This window comes from Sorex araneus, chromosome 1, assembly GCF_027595985.1.
Source record: "Sorex araneus isolate mSorAra2 chromosome 1, mSorAra2.pri, whole genome shotgun sequence".
NCBI classification, from domain to species: Eukaryota; Metazoa; Chordata; class Mammalia; order Eulipotyphla; family Soricidae; genus Sorex; species Sorex araneus.
The window spans coordinates 74094377-74112889 of record NC_073302.1 but is presented as its reverse complement, the minus strand read 5'-3'; the positions used below and the strand labels follow the sequence as shown (position 1 = coordinate 74112889).

At 39.6% G+C, this 18513-nt stretch overlaps 1 protein-coding gene across 1 annotated transcript in view; it reads right to left on the bottom strand.

Annotated features, from left to right (window-relative positions):
- CFAP95 (cilia and flagella associated protein 95) overlaps positions 1–18513 on the bottom strand; it is a 116043-nt gene that overhangs the window by 23110 nt on the left and 74420 nt on the right. Inside the window, exon 5 of the mRNA XM_004600321.2 lies at positions 8752–8809. Within this exon, the coding sequence (XP_004600378.2) occupies positions 8752–8809 (58 nt within the window). The remainder of the gene's footprint in view (positions 1–8751; positions 8810–18513) is intronic.

Sequence of the window (18513 nt, the reverse complement as noted above, 5' to 3'; positions counted from 1 at the left end):
AAGCAATTCTGGGGAAAAAGAAGATAGGAGGCATCAACTTCCCCAACTTCAAACTCAACTACAAAGTGGTAATAATTAAAACAGCATGGTACTGGAACAAAGGCAGAGCCGCAGACCAATGGAACAGGGTTGAATATCCTTATACACACCTTCAAATACATGATCACCTAATCTTTGTTAAGGGACCAAGACACGTGAGTTGGAGCAAGGAAAGCCTCTTCAACAAAAGGTGCTGGCAAAATTGGACAACTACATGCAAAAAAATGGGCTCAGACCTCTACCTAACACCATGTATTAAAATCAGATCAAAATGGATTAAAGACCTCAACATCAGACCAGAATCCATAAAATACATTGAAGACAAGGATGGCAAAACCTTCCACGACATTGAAGCTATCTTCAAAGATGACACGCCACTGGCCAAGCAAGTGGAAACAGAGATTAACAAATGGGATTATCTTAAACTAAGAAGCCACTGCACCTCAAAAGAAACAGTGATCAAAATACAAAGACAGTCAACAGAATGGGAAAGGATATTTACCCAATATCCTTCGGATAAGGGGTTGATATCAAGGACATACAGGGCACTAGTTGAACTCTACAAAAAGAAGACATCCAATCCCATCAGAAAATGGGGCGATGAAATTAACAGAAACTTTCTCAAAGAAGATATCCAAATGGCCAAAAGGCACATGAAAAAGTGCTCTTCATCATTAATCATCAGGGAGATGCATATCAAAACAACAATAAGATATCATCTCACACCACAAAGACTGGCCCACATCCAAAAGAACAAAAGACAAAAGCAACTGGTGTTGGCGCAATGTGGGGAGAAAGGGACTCTCCTTCACTGCTGGTGGAAATGCTGACTGGTTCAGCCCTTTTGGAAAACAGTATGGACGATCCTCAAAAAATTAGAAATTGAACTCCCATTTGAACCAGCTATACCAGTTTAGGAAATATATTCTGGAGAGGCAAAAGAGTATAGTAGAAATGATATCTGCACTTGTATGTTCATTGCTGCACTGTTTACAATAGCCAAAATCTGGAAAAATCATGAGTGCCCAAGAACAGATAGCTGGTTAAAGAAACTTTGGTACATCTACACAATAAAATATTATGAAGCTGTTAGAAAGAATGAAGTCATGAAATTTGCATATAAATGGATCAACATGGAAAGTATCATGTTAAGTGAAATGAGTCAGAAAGAGAGAGAGAACCAGGGTACCAGATGGAGAAGGTACAGCCAGCACGCCTTCTCCAGATGGAGCCCCAGCAACACTGAGCTTCTAACACGGCTCCAGTATGCGGGACTGGGATCTTGCATCTCCAAACTGCGCAGCCGCATACGCGGCCGCGCCACCTTTCCTGATATACAAAAAATATGCTCTGCCACCCCTGAGGGTCCATTATCCCAGGTGCATAGAAACCAATCTCAGAATGCAGTGGCTGCTGGCAGATATACTCCTGGACTCTGAACTAAGCTACGGCCCTGTGCAGTACTGGGAGAGGAAGGGTTTCTGTCCCTTGGCCTTTTCCCCCCTGCGACAGCATGGCGACCGCCACCATTCAAACCAGTTGGACAAAAAGGTAGGAGTTTGCAGTGATGGGACGGGATGCATGGGGAATCTTGCAATGGGGAAGGCAAAACCGGCCCTGCCACCTGCCCAAATGAAACCCCGAGCAGTCGCCCATGAACAGCTCCTCCGCTCCTGAACAGCCATTATCCCAGTGCTACAGAAACCAATCTCAGAATGCAGCGGCTGCTGGCAGAAATACCTCTGGACTTAATACCAGAATTCCAAAACTCGGTGGCCGCTTTCATGACCTTGCAACATCATATGGTCTTTGTTACCAACAATAGAAAACATACAATCTAATGATGCCACTCATCTGTGGAATATAAAGTAACAGAATGGAGACTAACACCCAGGAATAGTAGAGATAAGGACCAGGAGTTCTACTTCATGACTTGGAAGCTGGCATCAAATGCTGGGGGGAAAGGCAGCTCAGATAGAGAAGGGAACACCAAGTAAAGGGTATTTGGAGGACCAACTCGGGTTGAGAGATGCGAGCTGAACATAGACTATAGATCAAACACAATGGCTACTCAATGCCTCTAGTGCAAACTACAATACCCAAAAGGAAAGGGAGAACAAAGGGAATGCCCTGCCACAGAGGCAGGGTGGGGTGCAGTGGAAGGGGTCGGGGTGGTGGGAGGGATACTAAGAACATTGGTGGTGTAGAATGGCCACTGGTAGAGGGATGGGTACTCGATCATTGTATGACCGAAATGCAAGCATGAAAGTTTGTAAGTATGTAACTATACCCCACGATGATTCACTAATATAAATTTTTTAAATGTTTCATGATTCAGTTATATCACTTTTTCTGTATTAAAATCATCCACATATCTTGGAATTTAAAAAAAAATCCTGGGGAAAAAAGAGTAAAATATCATTTCTATGTCTTAATCAACTATATACCCATTCCTCACTCGATTGTTCCCAATTTTCTAAGGTAGTGGTCTTCAACCACCAGTCCTTGGTTCAATACTGGTCCACAGGTTTAGAAATGTTGGAAACTGCTGGTCAACCTGGTCTACCAACTTGGTCATAACCGCTGGTCCGGGGACATAGTACAGGCCAGTCCACAGATGTAAAAAGGATGAAAAAGGCTGTTCCAAGGGAACAGCTTATATTTATGTGCTTATATTGACTGCATCCTTTCTCTTTAGGATACTTTTTATACTTTTCTTTTTCAAGGTTATTTTCCATTTTAGTCCTGTCTTCTGTAACATGAGTTGACTCTTCCTAATTTAATATTAAAATAAAATTTAAAAGCATCATCACAATTCCTTCATCCAGACCTTCCATAAAAATGCATAATGTTTGCTGAGCAGATCAGTCATAGCAAACTAACCTTGTGTCCATCATTAAAGACAGTCATTAACCACCTGGTGTTCACCCAGCACAGATCACTCTTATCTCATGGGCCTGTAAATTCATCTGAAGTATTCCATTTACTTTTTAAAAAAACGTTTCTGGCAGCAAGCTTGTTTAAGTGGATGGAATGTCACACTGGATGGAATAAAAGTAGATTACTGTGATACCTTATTATTTTCAGTATGTGTCATGTACAAAAGTCCTTAGCACTTTATACACCTCATTGAAGTCCCACCGCCTTTTGCAAGGTTGTCTTTCAGGCACACAAAGTGTTATGAGGAGGAAAAGAAAAAAATTCCCCAATAGGCAAGCCTGATGAATTAACCCTGGAGTCACAGGAGAGAAAATGATCCCTCCATTTATTTCTTTTATTACATATAAAATGGTTTTACTTCTTTTGTTGGAGATGGTCCATACCAGGTGATACTTGGGGGCCTACCTTGGCTCTTTGTTCAGGAGTGACCTCTGGCAATGCTTGGGGCACAATATGCAGTGCCAGGAATCTAGCCAGGATGAGCTGCATGCAAGACAAGTGTCTTAATCCTGCACTATCTCTCTCCCTCATAAAATTATTTTATTTCCATTTAATTTTTTTCTCCCAATGATTTCATTATGTGAGAGTAACAGGAAAGTGTATTATGAAAGTACAAAAGTAACAATAAATGTAACCTAATTACTCTTCCTTTCATTTAGTTATTTATTCCTTCTTTTCCTTTCTTCCTTTCACTTACCAGTAACTATATAGTCCATTCAACCACTCAAATCCCATTGTGTTCAGTCAACTGAAAAGCTGGGAAAGTATTGTCTTTGGAAAGGCTCAAATAGCTCAAGCCAGTGTTTGAGCTACGTAAGCCATGGCAGCAACCCTGATGTCAGTACTGAGGCCTTTCAATAAACAGAATCCAATTTGGATAATGTTTGTCTTTAAACTTACACACTTGTAAAGATACACTGTTTTGTTTTGGTTTCTTAAATGAAAGAGATCACTGAGGCATAAACATTTAGATTCAGAAAAGGAAATGCAGATCTGGATCTAGGGAGTGGAGGGGACACGCTAAGGATGGCTGGATCCTAAGAGGACTCGACACAGCTGATTTTCAGTCAACACAGATAGAACAATACTTGAACATTTCTTTGTGTAAGATAAAAAATGTTTTGAATTATAATTTGTATTGCTTATTATTATTATATTTGTGGTGCTAGAAATTGAACTTAGACCTCACGTATGCAAGGAAAGTGCATTACTATTGAGTCACATTCCTGACCCCAAAGTGTTTTGAATTGTAAGCTGTCATTAAATGGGGATGCTAAGAGCATACTAAGAACTTGCCTCAAATTCAATTATTTTAATACTGAACTTGGAAATAAACGAACAAAACTCTAAATAAACCAAATCACTGCCACAGCAGATTGTACTATTAACGTGAGAAATAATGTGGTGCTAAAACACCTGAAGTATAACTATACAACACAATAGCTAAAGATACATGTACCCTGAGAATATATACCCACATTCTTTATATCTGTGCTATGGGAAAATACTTAGTACTTTAAAATGTGTGAATTTTTATTTACCTGTTCTGCAACTTTCTTTAATGTAAAGGTAAAGTCAAATTCTGTGTATATGAGGAAATGGGCCTGATTTGCACCTTCAAATAATGTATTTCTGATTATATTTTTCTTTTTAATTTTTTAAATTGAATCATCATGAGATTCAGTTACAAGGTTATTCATGATTGGGTTCTCTCTCTCTCTGTGTCTCTCTGTCTCTCTATCTCTGTCTCTGCCTCTGTTTCTCTCTTTCTCTCTCTCTCTTTTTTTCTCTCTCTCTGTTTTTTAGGCATAACAGTTTGCAGTACAAATACTGAAAGGTTATAATGTATATCCTTTTACCTACTTTCAACATCCAATTTTTTTCCAGAGTGATTATTTCTAACTACTATTGTCATATAGTCCCTTCTCTATTCTAACTGCCCTTTTTCCACCCCACTCCCCACACTTTTGGCAAGCTTCTAACCATTGACCAGTCCTTCTGGCCCCTGTTTTCCCTGGTTTTGGGTATCAGTCTCATATTATTTTTTTATATCCCACAAATGAATGCAGGTCTCTTACATTGGAAATTCTATAATATGTAAAGATGAATTTCACTATTCAGTGGATAAATTTTCTGGTATTTTAATAGTTTCTTCCATTTTTCTCTAGATTTTTATATAGATTACATCAAATAATTATGAAGTATCATTAATGTAATATTTTGTCACCATAAATAAATATCAGGCCACAAAATACTGCCTACAGACCACATAAAGACTTCACAATATCTTCTTATGATTATTACATATATAATTACATCTAATAGTAAAACATTAGGTACTTTCTATGTTTACCATTATAAATAATCCAGTGATTAATATTTTTGTATATAAATTTTGTCCCAGTTTGGGTTATTCTTTGGGAAATATTCTAGGAAAGAGAACTATAAATCAAATAGTATCTTTAACATGTATTGCCATATATCTTGAAAGAAAAATTAAAATATCCAGTGGTGCTCAGAGGTTACTACTGGCTCTATATTAAGGAATCATTCCTGGTGGTTATCAGAGGACCATATGGGATGCTGGGAATTGAACCAGGATTGGTCACACACAAGGCAAATGACTTACCCACTCTATACCCTCTCTGGCTCCTGATATTTTATTATTTTTAATTGGGTATTTCCCTAGTTTATATTTAGCTAGTTCATTATATTTTCTACTTTGTAAAGTGCACATATGCCCTTTGTTCACTGGTCTAGAGTCTTAACATTTTTCCTGTTAATGTATACATAAGCTCTTTTTACATAAGCCATCTTATTTTTATTTAAAATTTGATTTATCATTGGTTTACAATATCATATATAACTTTTCAGAATATGGCTTTACAGCTGCATGTTTGTTATAAGCTTCACCTTATCCACCACAAATATTAAAAATATTTTTCTTTTATTTTTTTCTCTGATTTGAATGCTACTTTCATCAACATCATCATCACCATCATCATCATCATCATCATCATCATCATCATCATCATATTCCTGTTGATCGTCGATTTCTCGAGCGGTCTCAGTAATGTCTCCATTCATCCTAGCCCTGAGATTTTAGGAGCCTCTCTTTACTCCTCCTTTCCAATGGTACTGCAATGGAGGCTCTTTCAGGGTCAGGAGAATGAGATCCATCATTGTTACTGGTTTTGGCATATGAATACACCATGGGGAGTTTGTGAGGCTCTCCAATGTGGGCAGGAAACTCTCAGTAGCTTGCCAGATTCTCCCTCTGGGTCATGCAGCCACAAAGCTTCCGGAGCTTGGTGTTATAGTCTCTGGATGTTGGCCGTTGGTGGGATTACATGGCGCTGGGGGCAGTCCCTGGGTGTGACCGCCTAGCTACTGGAAATGGGGAATCTAGGTGGAAGAGCTATTTTAATGAGAAAAAAAATATATATATATATATATATAACATATAGGAAAGGTATTGTCACAAACCTTTTACTTCTCCATACTGATTATGTTTCTGTTTCCAAACACTTTTATTTGGGTGTGTGTGTGGGGGGGGGAGTGGGGGGGGTAGGGATGAGGACTGGGTTACACCTAGCAGTGCTCAAGGAATAATTCTTGGCTCTGCACTCAGGAATCATTCCTGTCAGGGTTCAGGGGACTATATGGGATGCCAGGCATAGAACCCAGGTTGGCTGTGTGCAAGGCAAGCATTTCATCGACTGTATTATCATTCTGGTTCTGTTTCCAAACTTTTGATGATGCTCATCTATTTATTCTTTCAAACAACTGAATGTTAATGTTCTCACTGAAAACAAAATTCACTGCATTTTTAACAATTATATAAATTATAAATTTAAGTTATAATTAATTTATTTTCTAGTCTGTCAAAATGATAATTTCTCTTTTTTTTGAGAATTCTGGCTCAGTTATCTTTAGATTTACATTTGAACAAATTGTAACTACAAAAACCAGTTTACTTGTTATTATTATCTTCTTGAATCCTCTCCACTGGTACAATCAGATGGTTGGGGACCTGAAGGCTATATTTACTTGGACTGCATGTCCAGGATGACTTTCCCAATCACAAACTACATTTTTCAAACTACATCCCCTTGGCTTCTTCCTCCAGCAGAGTGGGGTTCTTACAGTTTGAGCAGAGCTTCAAGAATTGAAAGCACTCTTCTAAATGCCAGAACTAGGACTGACAAATGACCACTTTTCTCATGTTCTACTAATCAAATCAGTCAGCTGATAATTTAGGTTCTAGAGATAGAGGACTACTCACTTCTTACTGGGAAAGTGGCCTGGGCAAATAGGGAAGTCAGTCATTTTCAGAGATTATGTACTAATACCTCAGTAGAACTTTCCATACAGAAGTATAGGGGGCAGAGCAATAGAACAGTGGGTAGTGTGCTTGCCTTGCGTGCCTTCAACCGGGTTCAATTCCCGGCACCCCATATTGGTCTCAAGAACACCAACCAGGAATGATTCCTGAGTGCAGAGTCAAGAGTAAGCCCTAACACTGGCAGGTTACACACACACATTTAAATATATATGTATATATATTTAACATGTGTGTTGCTATAGAAATTTGTATATCTTAATCTTTGTCTTAGGGCAGAGAGTCTCTTGCCCGCACGCCTGGCTGTCTTCCCCAGGGCCCCTCGGAGGGGATGGGCTCCAGCTTCCCTTCCCACCCCAAGCAGAGCTCCCGGCGGCCAAAGACCACGGGAACCTAGCTGCAGCCATGCTGGAGGCTCCTCTCTACACATTCGGACAGGCCTCATGCATGAAGGTACCGGCAGAGGAACCCAGGTGTGTTTAATCCCATCAGTGGTCAACATCCAGAGACTTAAAAGCAAGCTCGCAGAAGCGCGGGGCCGCAAGCAGCCGCGGATATCTTTAGCCTGCTTCTCCCTCTAGGAGAGACTGACAATCTTCTGAGAATTTCCTGCCCCCATGGGACAGCCTTGCAAGCTCCCCATGGTGTATTCTTATGCAAAATCCAGTAACAAGCTGAATCTCATTCCCCTGAACCTGAAGAGCCCCCAGTGCAACATAGTTAGGAGGGCCGAGTCAAAATAGACTCTTAAGATCTCAGGGAAAGGACAAAATGAGATGTTACTGAGCCCGCCCAAGAAATCAGTGATTAACGGGATATTGTGATTGTGATTGTGAATCTTTGTCTTATTTACTTCTGTTTTTTGCAGCTTAATAAACAGTTAATGTATATATGAACTTAGACAAGGTCTTTGACAAATTTATTTTGTATTCAATTTTCTCACTTAATGGCCTTGTTCATTCTAATTGCTTCATTTTTCCTGAAAGTTCTCCTAAAATAAATATTTAATTTTCCTAAAAAGAAAAATATTATTCTAAAAATAAAAGATGGTTCAATCCTTAGTACATATGGTCCCCTGAACCCTTCCAGGAAGAGTATTTGAGAACAGAGCCAGGAGTCAGCCCTGAGTACTACTGGACCCAAACTAATTAAAAAAAAAACTGTATGATAATTATAATATATACTGTCTTCATCAAATGGTTAATGTCCATAAAGAAATATAAAATTTCTAAAATATATAAATATAAAATATATATTTTATATCATATATTTAAAATATAATATAAAATAAAATTTAATATTTATATTAGAAATATAAAATATAAAAAGAAATTTTTCCTTTCTTTCCAAGCTTGGCTATTTATACTAGATGTAAAAACTTCACTTGAAGCACATGAATAGATAAGGAGCTTCAACCCTCTTTTACTTACGTGTGGCTGGTAATTATATGGTGCAGCATATTCTTCAGCATATGTTGTCAAATTACACCTAAGAAGAAAATGTCAATAACTGAGAAAAGAACAACTCCAAAATGAAATATATTTCTTAAAACTTAGTGGTGTATTCCTAATATAAAATAAATAAGAAGAGGAATTTCTTAAAATTGAATGGTATATTCCTAATATAAAATAAAAGCATTTCAGGACCTGAGTGATGGCACAGCGGGTAAAGTATTTGTCTTGCATATTGTAGACCAAAGTTCAATCCCTGGAACCCCATATGGCCCACTAAACACAGCCAGAAATGGTCTCTGCGCACAAAGTCAGGAGTAAGCACTTAGCACAGCCAAGTGTGGCCCAAAAACTAAAAAATAAAATAAAACAAAAACTATTTTAAAATAAAATAAGATGTTTCAAGAATTAGCTCTGATTTTAAAAATAAATAAGTGAATTTTAAAAAACCCACTACTATGCTAGGTCTTTTATCTTTTAATAGCACACTATGGTACAAGTCATATGTGCTTCCCTCAGTTAGTACCAATTTACGGTACCCACTGCTCGCCTGTACTAGAGATATGATATGCCACCAAAGCCAAAAGTCTCTGAACTCAGGGTTAGGAGATTCTAAACATTTATGATTTAGGGGATTCTCTTTCATGCCCCACTCTGGCCTCTCAAATTTTATGCCCCATGCCACATGTTCTCTGCTTGATCACAAATGAAAAGTAATAAAAGATAACCAAATGGACTGAGATCATTGGCTTCCCAACTGCCTTCCTATTAAATACCCAGAAACTTTGGATGAGATGCGTCTTTCTTCCCTAGTCTGTACACACCAGGAAAACTCCAGAAGATTAGAAATGAAAAATATTCTTTTGTTTGGGAGGCCATAATTGAAATTCCTAAAGTGAAGTTTGAACTGAACAGGATAAGAGACAAGGTCTTGGGTTCACTTGAGGCAAAGAGTCCAATCCTCTTTACAGTCTGATTCTCTAACTCTTAGAACTAGAGAAATTCCAACCATTAACCTAGAAAAACCTAAAAAAACAAAAACAAAAAACTTCTTTGTGGAGTCAGGATGGGGGCGTGGGGTAGGGGGAGAAGGGAAATTATTCTCATAGGAGAATTCCTATGAGAAATTAAATTGCACTTCTGTTCCTAGCAATGATAGGACTCAGATAATTAAAGAAAATCCCCTGAAAAAAAAATAACTAAACATATTGGGTAAAAGGAAATTTAAATATTTAAAATATTTAAATATTAAAATATTTAAAGCATATCAAAACTTCTGGGAAAGTAAGAATTCAATAGTAACAGCAACAGCCAAATCTTCTAAGAACAAGAAAGTCCTGGGGCTGGAGCAATAGCACAGCAGGTAGGGTGTTTGCCTTGCACGCAGCCGACCCAGGTTGGCCATATGCCAACCAGCACCCAGCACCCCATATAGTCCCCTGAGCACCACCAGGGGTAATTCCTGAGTAAAGAAGCCAGGAGTAACCTATGTGCATCGCTGGTTGTGACCCAAAAAGCAAAAAAAAAAAAAAAAAAAAAAGAAAAAAAGTCCAGCTTAGTATTTCGGTACAAGTACTATTTTGCTGATGGTAAACACCAGCACCTGATGGACTGTTGAGTTGTGGTTTTCCTGAGTAGATGCATCTGGGAATTTGTTAAATGCAAATACTTGGTTCCTACACAAGAATTTGTTTATAATTTTGTTGGTTTCTAATTCTACTCAGTAGAAACTCTGGTGGGTGTGGTGCAGGAGAAGGTTGCAGATACAGTTGCAATCTGTGTTCAGCAGATTATGAAGCACATTAAAGCTTGAACACTGGCAATTAAAAGAACAAAAATTAGAAGTGTAAAATTTTCAAACCAGAATCTACAGTTTTTAAAAAGAAGACCAATCTAATAGGAGATGAAGAAGTGAGGCAAGTAATTTTGATGCACAGGTAAAATTTAAGTGTAAAAATTAAAATTAGGTATCCTTGTAACCACAATGAAGTGAAGAGGTTAAATCCAACAGAAGGCCACGGCTTTTCTCAACAGGTCTGTGCATCCCTCTGCGCGACCCCTCCCCATCCTGCCCCACACCTCTCAACGCCAGCTGCTGGGACCAGCCCTGGGGCACCTGCCCTAACTTCCGCCCCAAGAGCCAGCCCAACTAGCCATAGCTCTTCTGAACAGGTCTGTGGGCCTGAGGACTAGCCTCCACTGTAGGGGCGTGGTCTCCTCAAAAGTGGACATGGCCTTCTTGTGGCCAGTGGCATGCAGTGATATTTCCCATTGCCAGCACTCTCGACTCACATCCCAACCTTTATCACCTAATTCTGTAGAAAACATCCTGGCTGTCCGGAACACAATACAAGAAAAATCCACTGGCCTGCTCCAATTCCAACAAAAGACCAGTGTATGCAAGAAGCTGTACAAGCCCAATATAAAAGAGCAACCTCCTCCAGTGCTTCACTAGATGCTTATCATAAGTCACAGAATAATGTCTGAGAGGAAGGACGTATTCTAGAAAGGGAGAAGGGTGACCACCATCAACCAAGCTTATTCAGAATCCTTTCCCGCAATAAGAGAGAGTAGTGTTAGTGAACTTGAAGGCTTTACCTCCATACAACCACAACAGCATGAAGAAACAGCGCAAATCTCCACTACAAGGAGAGGACGAAGAAAATGAACATGGATGCGAAGATCCTCAACAAAATATTAGCAAATAGAATCCAACAACTCATCAAAAAGATCATACATCATGACCAAGTGGGATTCATCCCAGGGATGCAAGGATGGTTTAACATTCAGAAATCAATCAACATAATCCATCATATCAACAAAGTAAAGATAAAAACCATATGATCATATCAGTAGATGCAGAAAAAGCATTTGACAAGATCCAACACCCATTTATGATGAAAACTCTCACCAAAATGGGTCTAGAAGGAACTTTCTTTAAGATAGTCCAAGTCATCTACCACAAACCTATGGCAAGCATTATCCTCAATGGGGAAAAACTAAGGGCCTTCCCTCTAAGATCAGGGACAAGACAAGGATGCCTACTCTCTCCACTTCTGTTCAATATAGTACTGGAAGTACTTGCAATAGCAGTTAGGCAAGAAAAAGACATTAAGGGCATCCAGATAAGAAAGGAAGAAATCAAGCTTTCACTATTCGCATATGATATGATACTATATCTAGAGAATCTAAAGCCTCTACCAAGAAACCCCTAGAAACAATAGAGTTTTACAGTAAAGTCGCAGGCTATAAAATCAATACCCAAAAATCCATGGCCTTCCTATACACAAATAACGAGACAGAGAAAAATGACATGAAAAAAGCAATCCCATTCACAATCGTGCCCTAGAAAATCAAGTACCTTGGAATCAGTCTAACTAAGGAGGTAAAGGACCTCTACCAAAACACCTACAAAATGCTACTCCAGGAAATAAAAGAGGACATAAGGAAATGGAAACATATCCCCTATTCATGGATAGGAAGAATTAACATTGTCAAAATTGCACTCATATGTGGAATAAAATGTAACTGAGAAGTACAAGTTGGCAATGATGCAACTTCTGGCAGATATCTCTCTGGACTTAGTTACTAAAATACTAAAATACAGAAACCCAAAACCGAGAGGCCGCTAAGTGTGGTCACTCGACCTCATACCTGCTCCCCTTGCCACTAGGAGCTTAGGTATATCGGTCACACCCATCAAGGTGCTCCCGAGTCACTCCCACTCCTTTGTCTATATGTAATCACCTCTATGCTCCTTTCCCCAACTAGTTATTCAGCTCTTCCCCAATCAAACTCTGTTAATTTGTAATGTCAGACCTTGCTAGGATAGTGAACTTGTATTGTAAGTTAATATTGTCTTTCTCCTCTTATGTCTTTTGAATAGTTTACTTTAAAACAATATCTGTTTTGTATGGACAAAGAAAGACAGTTGTTAATATGCTTTGGTAACATCAGATTTAATTGACTTCAAATATTATTCACTCCCGGGCATCTGCTTTCTTGACTTAAACCTCAGCTGTCCTTACTTCCTAGCACCCCCAAAAGCAGGGTCCTGACAAGGGACGGGATGGACCCAGGGCAAGCGGTGAGCTGTGTGCTACCCTGACATCGAGATGGGCCTGGCCAAAGCGCCTAATGCTTAATTATATGTTAAGAGATTGGTCATGGACATGTATGTCATGATCCAAAAGCAACGATGAGACTAGGACCCTACTAGGGATAGGAAAGTCTAATCTGGCCTGAGCACTGTAGTCTGAGATCAAGATGACCCCAGGAGAGCAATTCTATAAGCTTAATGCATCTCTTGCTATGTCCATAAAAAATTATTAATAATATGAATGCTTATATGTTAATTGAACAAGGAGAGGAGAAACACACCCATGGGATTCTGATCTTGAGCAGGTGTCCTGCTGAAAGAGAATCAGTCCTAGAAGAAGCATCCCCTGAGGGAAAGAACTTTAACCCTACTGATTGTGACTACACCTATGTGTAAGCCCCAACCCCTCTTGCTGGGGGATTTAACTATGCTGAAAGAGTGGGCTGGGGGTCAGTTCCAGGGCCAGTCCCAGGGCCAGTCTCCAGTGCCAGATCTGGAGAAGCGAGATCGAGATCCAGATCCAGAGGAGAAGGAGAATGAAGTAGGATGGGGGAGGAAGAATCAGGAGGAGAATCAGAGGAGAATGGAGATGGGAATGGAATAAACTGCAAGTGAGACCAACCAGCCTGGCTCCGTTCCTTCCTTCGCCTGCCTCATCATCGCCATCAATCTCCTTGGGGTGGGGGAAGCGGCTGGAGACTAACGAACGCGGGCGGCGGGAGAGACAGCGCCGCTGCCCTGTGCCCAGTGCCTGGTGTGGTGAGGTGCGCCCCTCCTCGCGCCTTTCCTTTTTCTTTTTTTGTGTTTTTACACACATACGCATATATATATATATATATACACACACATATATATATATACTTAAAATGTTAAAATGTTAACCAGAAATACAATTGACACGGATGGGTTCTTATATTAATGTTATAGGCAATAGATCTTGAGTAAAATATTATTAGGGCTGGAGCGATAGCACAGCGGTTGGGTTTTCGCCTTTCACGCGGCCAACCCGTGTTCGATTCCTCTGCCCCTCTTGGTGAGACGGGCAAGCTACTGAGAGTATGGAGCCTGCACGGCAGAGCCTGGCAAGCTACCTGTGCATACTGGATATGCCAAAAACAGTAACAATAAGTCTCTCAATGAGAGACGTCACTGGTGCCCACTCGAACAAATCGAGAGCAACAGAATGACAGTGACAGATAAAGATCATTGCCTACTTATTAATGTCCACTAAGAACACATAACAATACTAATCTTGAGCTGTAGAGATAGTACAGTAGTAGGATGCTTGCCTTGCATGCGGTCAGCTCAGGTTTGATCCCTGATACCACACATGGTCCCCAAGTCCTGCCAGGAATAATTCCTGAGCACAGAGCTAGGAGTAAGCCCTGAGCACAGGTGGATGTGCCCCTCCACCCCCCCCAAAAAAAAAGAAAAGAAAATCCTAAATCAATATATAACAACGCATAAAATATGCAAAGAAAAATGAAGTCACAAAGACAAAGTGACAAGTTCCTAAAGAAGACTGCATTGTACTGCAAGACCTTTTGAATCCCTAAATTCAAATTTTTACATACACTTTTCAAAATCATATTTTAACAGCAAAACAAAGAAAATCACACAATTTCCCAGGCATTTTGCATTATAGAAGATCAAGAATATTGCAAACTTTGATTGGCTTGTGGTAAATCAAAGTGACAGAGCAAGCAGGAATCAGAAGAGCCAAACCCAGAGTCTACACTGAAAGAAAATCAAGTAGGGACTGGGACTACTCAAGAGAGGAGAGGATAGCAAGAAACCAGAGGACAGGGCCTCCAGAGTCCTGCCTTGATGGAAATACTGAGAACAGATCCGATCCTAGAGCATTTGAACACTGGTTTCCCACAGATTCTTAGAAACAGGCATCCACTGTACAAAACAGTATGGAGATTGCTCCACATCCCCAACAAATAGAACTTAAGATCCAGTGATTCTACTCATTAGTATTGTCAAAGGATTTTGCAGCTTTGCCCCTTTCCTCATCCATGCCCCCCCCGCCCTATCCCCTACTGCACCCCTGCAAAATAAAAAAATCTAGAAGGATTCTGGAATAGGAAAAGCAATAGACTGGCCTGAGGGTCATAGTTTGGAGGGTGTGACATCCTCTCTCTGGAGAAGCTGCCTCTTGTCTCCTAATGGCCCTGATGGAATTTTTAAAATACACATTTTCACTGAGAAGGTGCCCTGGCCCTGGCTGGACAGTGCCCACTAGTTGAGATGGACTCTACAGCATGTGTGGTAGAGCCCATCTCAACCTCCATTTTTCTTAGTCAGATTACCATACTAAAAAATATAACTCATGCTTGTCTTGGTACTCATATTAACCTACCAAGACACCTCCTAGGGGCAATTGGTAGCTACTCATATGAGGGGAGGGTGTGTATCTCAGTTGTACCTTTTACTCAAAGCATATCTGTAAATTTTAAAGTTCAAGAGTTTCAACTCACTCATGGACATCAATCCTGCATTTCTAAAAGAAGTCTTCTGATAATTTTGCTTGTTAACCTGTTTAGTTCGCTCTATTTTAAGAATGCAATGCAGCTCCTAATGTTTGAATGCAAGTTTATTTAGACTATGCATTGGTCACTCTGCAAACAGGCACAATTTTACACAATTTTACACTGTCCTTTCCCTAACATATTCAAATATTTTCAACACTTCTAGGCAGTAATCCAAAATATTTGATTAATGTTAAAATTTACTGTTTGGTTTGGGGAGGCCACACCTAGATGTACTTAGGGCTTATTCTTGAGTGCACTCCTAAAGGGCTAAGAAGACCACATGTGGTACTTCGGATCAAACCTGGGTCAGCTTCATGCAAGACAAGTGCCCTATCCCCTGTAATATTTCTCTAGCTCTGAATATTACAATTTTCTGAGTGGCAGCATCTTCTCTGTATAAGGAATTTATTCGAGCACCAGCTCTTGTTGATTCTCTTTTGTACCAACTAAGGAGATGAGGAGATGTCTAATAAATATTTGTTGGTTGAATATATATATATACATACATACATACATATACACACACACCCCATGGTGTCCCTCCACCATTCCATACACACAATATTTGTTCTTTGTATGTTCCTCAATCATGCACATTCACTGCTCTCCCTTCTGGACATGTCTGAGTCTCCTGAAAAACTACTAGATTATATTAGGTATTACATCACTTTATCTGCTGGGCATAAAACCAGACCCCCTTCTCCCCTCTCTTAGAAGCTGGTCTCCAGTGGCTACTGGTGGTATTCTCCCCAGCTTAAGTGGCTGCTTTACCAGTAAAGCTCATGTGTTTTTTCAAAGACAGTATCATCCTAAAAACACAAAACCACTAATTGAGAAAAAAAATATATATGTATATGTATATATATATATATATATATGTATATATATATGCCCACCCAGGGACGCCAGCTGTAAGAGAACACGCAACCCGGAGATTCTTCTTCCAGCTATTTATTAAGAAACCTTCTCATGCAAACAGGAAAAAGGACGAACGAAGCATGGACTAAGGACGAACTAAGGAAAAGGAACCAGGGGGCGGATCCCTAGCTAGGCAGCTTCCCTCCTTATATACCTCTCGCTGCTTGTTTTCACCCACGTGTCTGCATCTGATAGGTTAGTTACAGCTTATGGGCGTGGCAAGACATCCTGTTCCTTATTAGGAATGGTTTTCGAAGCACACAGGTGTTGTTTACCAAGAAAGGTGCAATTTACAAGCACAGTGCAACTGTTGTTGCAAAGCACGGTCCCGTGGAGGCTCTCCACATGTATATATATATTATATATATATGTACACCTAGCGGTAGGGTGTTCACCTTTCATGCGACTGACCCGTGTTCAATTCCTCCGCCCCTCTCGGAGAGCCCGGCAAGCTACTGAGAGTATCAAGCCCGCGTGGCAGAGCCTGGCAAGCTACCCATGGTGTATTGGATATGTCAAAAACAGTAACAATAAGTCTCACAATGAGAGACGTTACTGGTGCCTGCTCGAACAAATCGATGAGCAACGGGATGACAACAACTCTAGGACAACATGCTTATTACAGCATTATTTACAGTAGCAGCCAGGATCTGTAAACAATCCAAGTACCCAATAACAGATGATGGATCAAGAAGTCCACATTGGATTACTACTAAGTTATAAGAGAAGATAAAACTCTGTATTTGATAGGAGGAGTTGCTTTCTACCTCATCCCAGCAATATAAAGAAACAAAGGGAATAGACAATGACTAATGAAAATTTAATTATTTTAGATTCTGATGGGGCTGGAGCGATAGCACAGTGGTTGGGCATTCGTCTTTCACGCGGCCGACTCGAGTTCGATTCCTCCACCCCTCTCAGAGAGCCCGGCAAGCTACCAAGAGTATCGAGCCCATGCGGTAGAGCCTGGCAAGCTCCCTGTGTGTACTGGATATGCCAAAATCAGTAACAATAAGTCTCTCAATGAGAGACGTTACTGGTGCCCGCTCGAACAAATCGATGAGCAACGGGATGACAGTGACAGTGACAGTGACAGATTCTGATAACATAACTGAGTTTACCAAGGAGAGAGCTGATGTGAGCTTAAGGGAGGAGAGAGGCACAGGGCAGATAAGGTGAGCCTATAGATAGAGGTGCAGGGATGCTGGCACTTTGATAGCAGCTGCGGTGCATTAGCATTGTGCCTAAAGCATGAATGTTAATACGATTTTAAAAACCTGTTATCTTAATTAGAAAAATAATAAAGTATGCAAAACCCGATGGCCGTCCCAGGAAGGTGCTATAGGTTGAGAAAAACAAGATATCATAATACCTCAAGCAATATAGATTTTTAAAAGAAAGAAAGGAAAAAAATCAAGCCCAGAAACTAGGGTCCTAGAGCTAAAACAGTCTCACTCACTATACCATTCTTCCGAAACCAATTTCCATTCATGAAATAATGCTTACTGTTATAACAGGAGAGGGCACTCTTGAGCTAAAATATCTTCAATTGCCTCGAAAGATTCTCCCTCTCTCCGTAGATGACTGCTGGTCTGGGAAAATCTAACATATTTAAAATGAATGGAGAAGGGCAGCATTACTTTAAGTAGGAAATAATGAGAATCAAAACTAAACTGATGAAATCCTCCCCAGAAATATTCCCAACAGCACTCCTCTATCAACAATTTCTAATCAATGATGTATTGGAGATTCTAGAAATGCAGAGAAAAAGAAACTAAAACAAAATTATGATAATTGGAATGAAAAAACAAAATTTCATCTTCAACAGACAATAACATTGTCTACAATTAAAACTTCAAGAGAATCTACAAATACTAACAAGAAAATTTCAGAAAAGTTGTTGGATACAAGAGCAATATACAAAAGTAGCACAACAAGCTCCAGCAACAAAAAATTAGAAATATAACTATAAAATAAAAAATATAATATAATTGTAGAAAAACATCAAAAGTACCTAAAGGAATTTATCTAATAAAAAATTTCAAGCCATTTGCAAAGAAAAATTATAAAATGTGTTGGAGAACATAAAATAGCTCCCATATATGTTTATAGATGGATATTGAAATGAACAGAGAAGGACAGCATTACTTTAAGTAAAAAACAATGAGAATCAAAACTAAACTGATG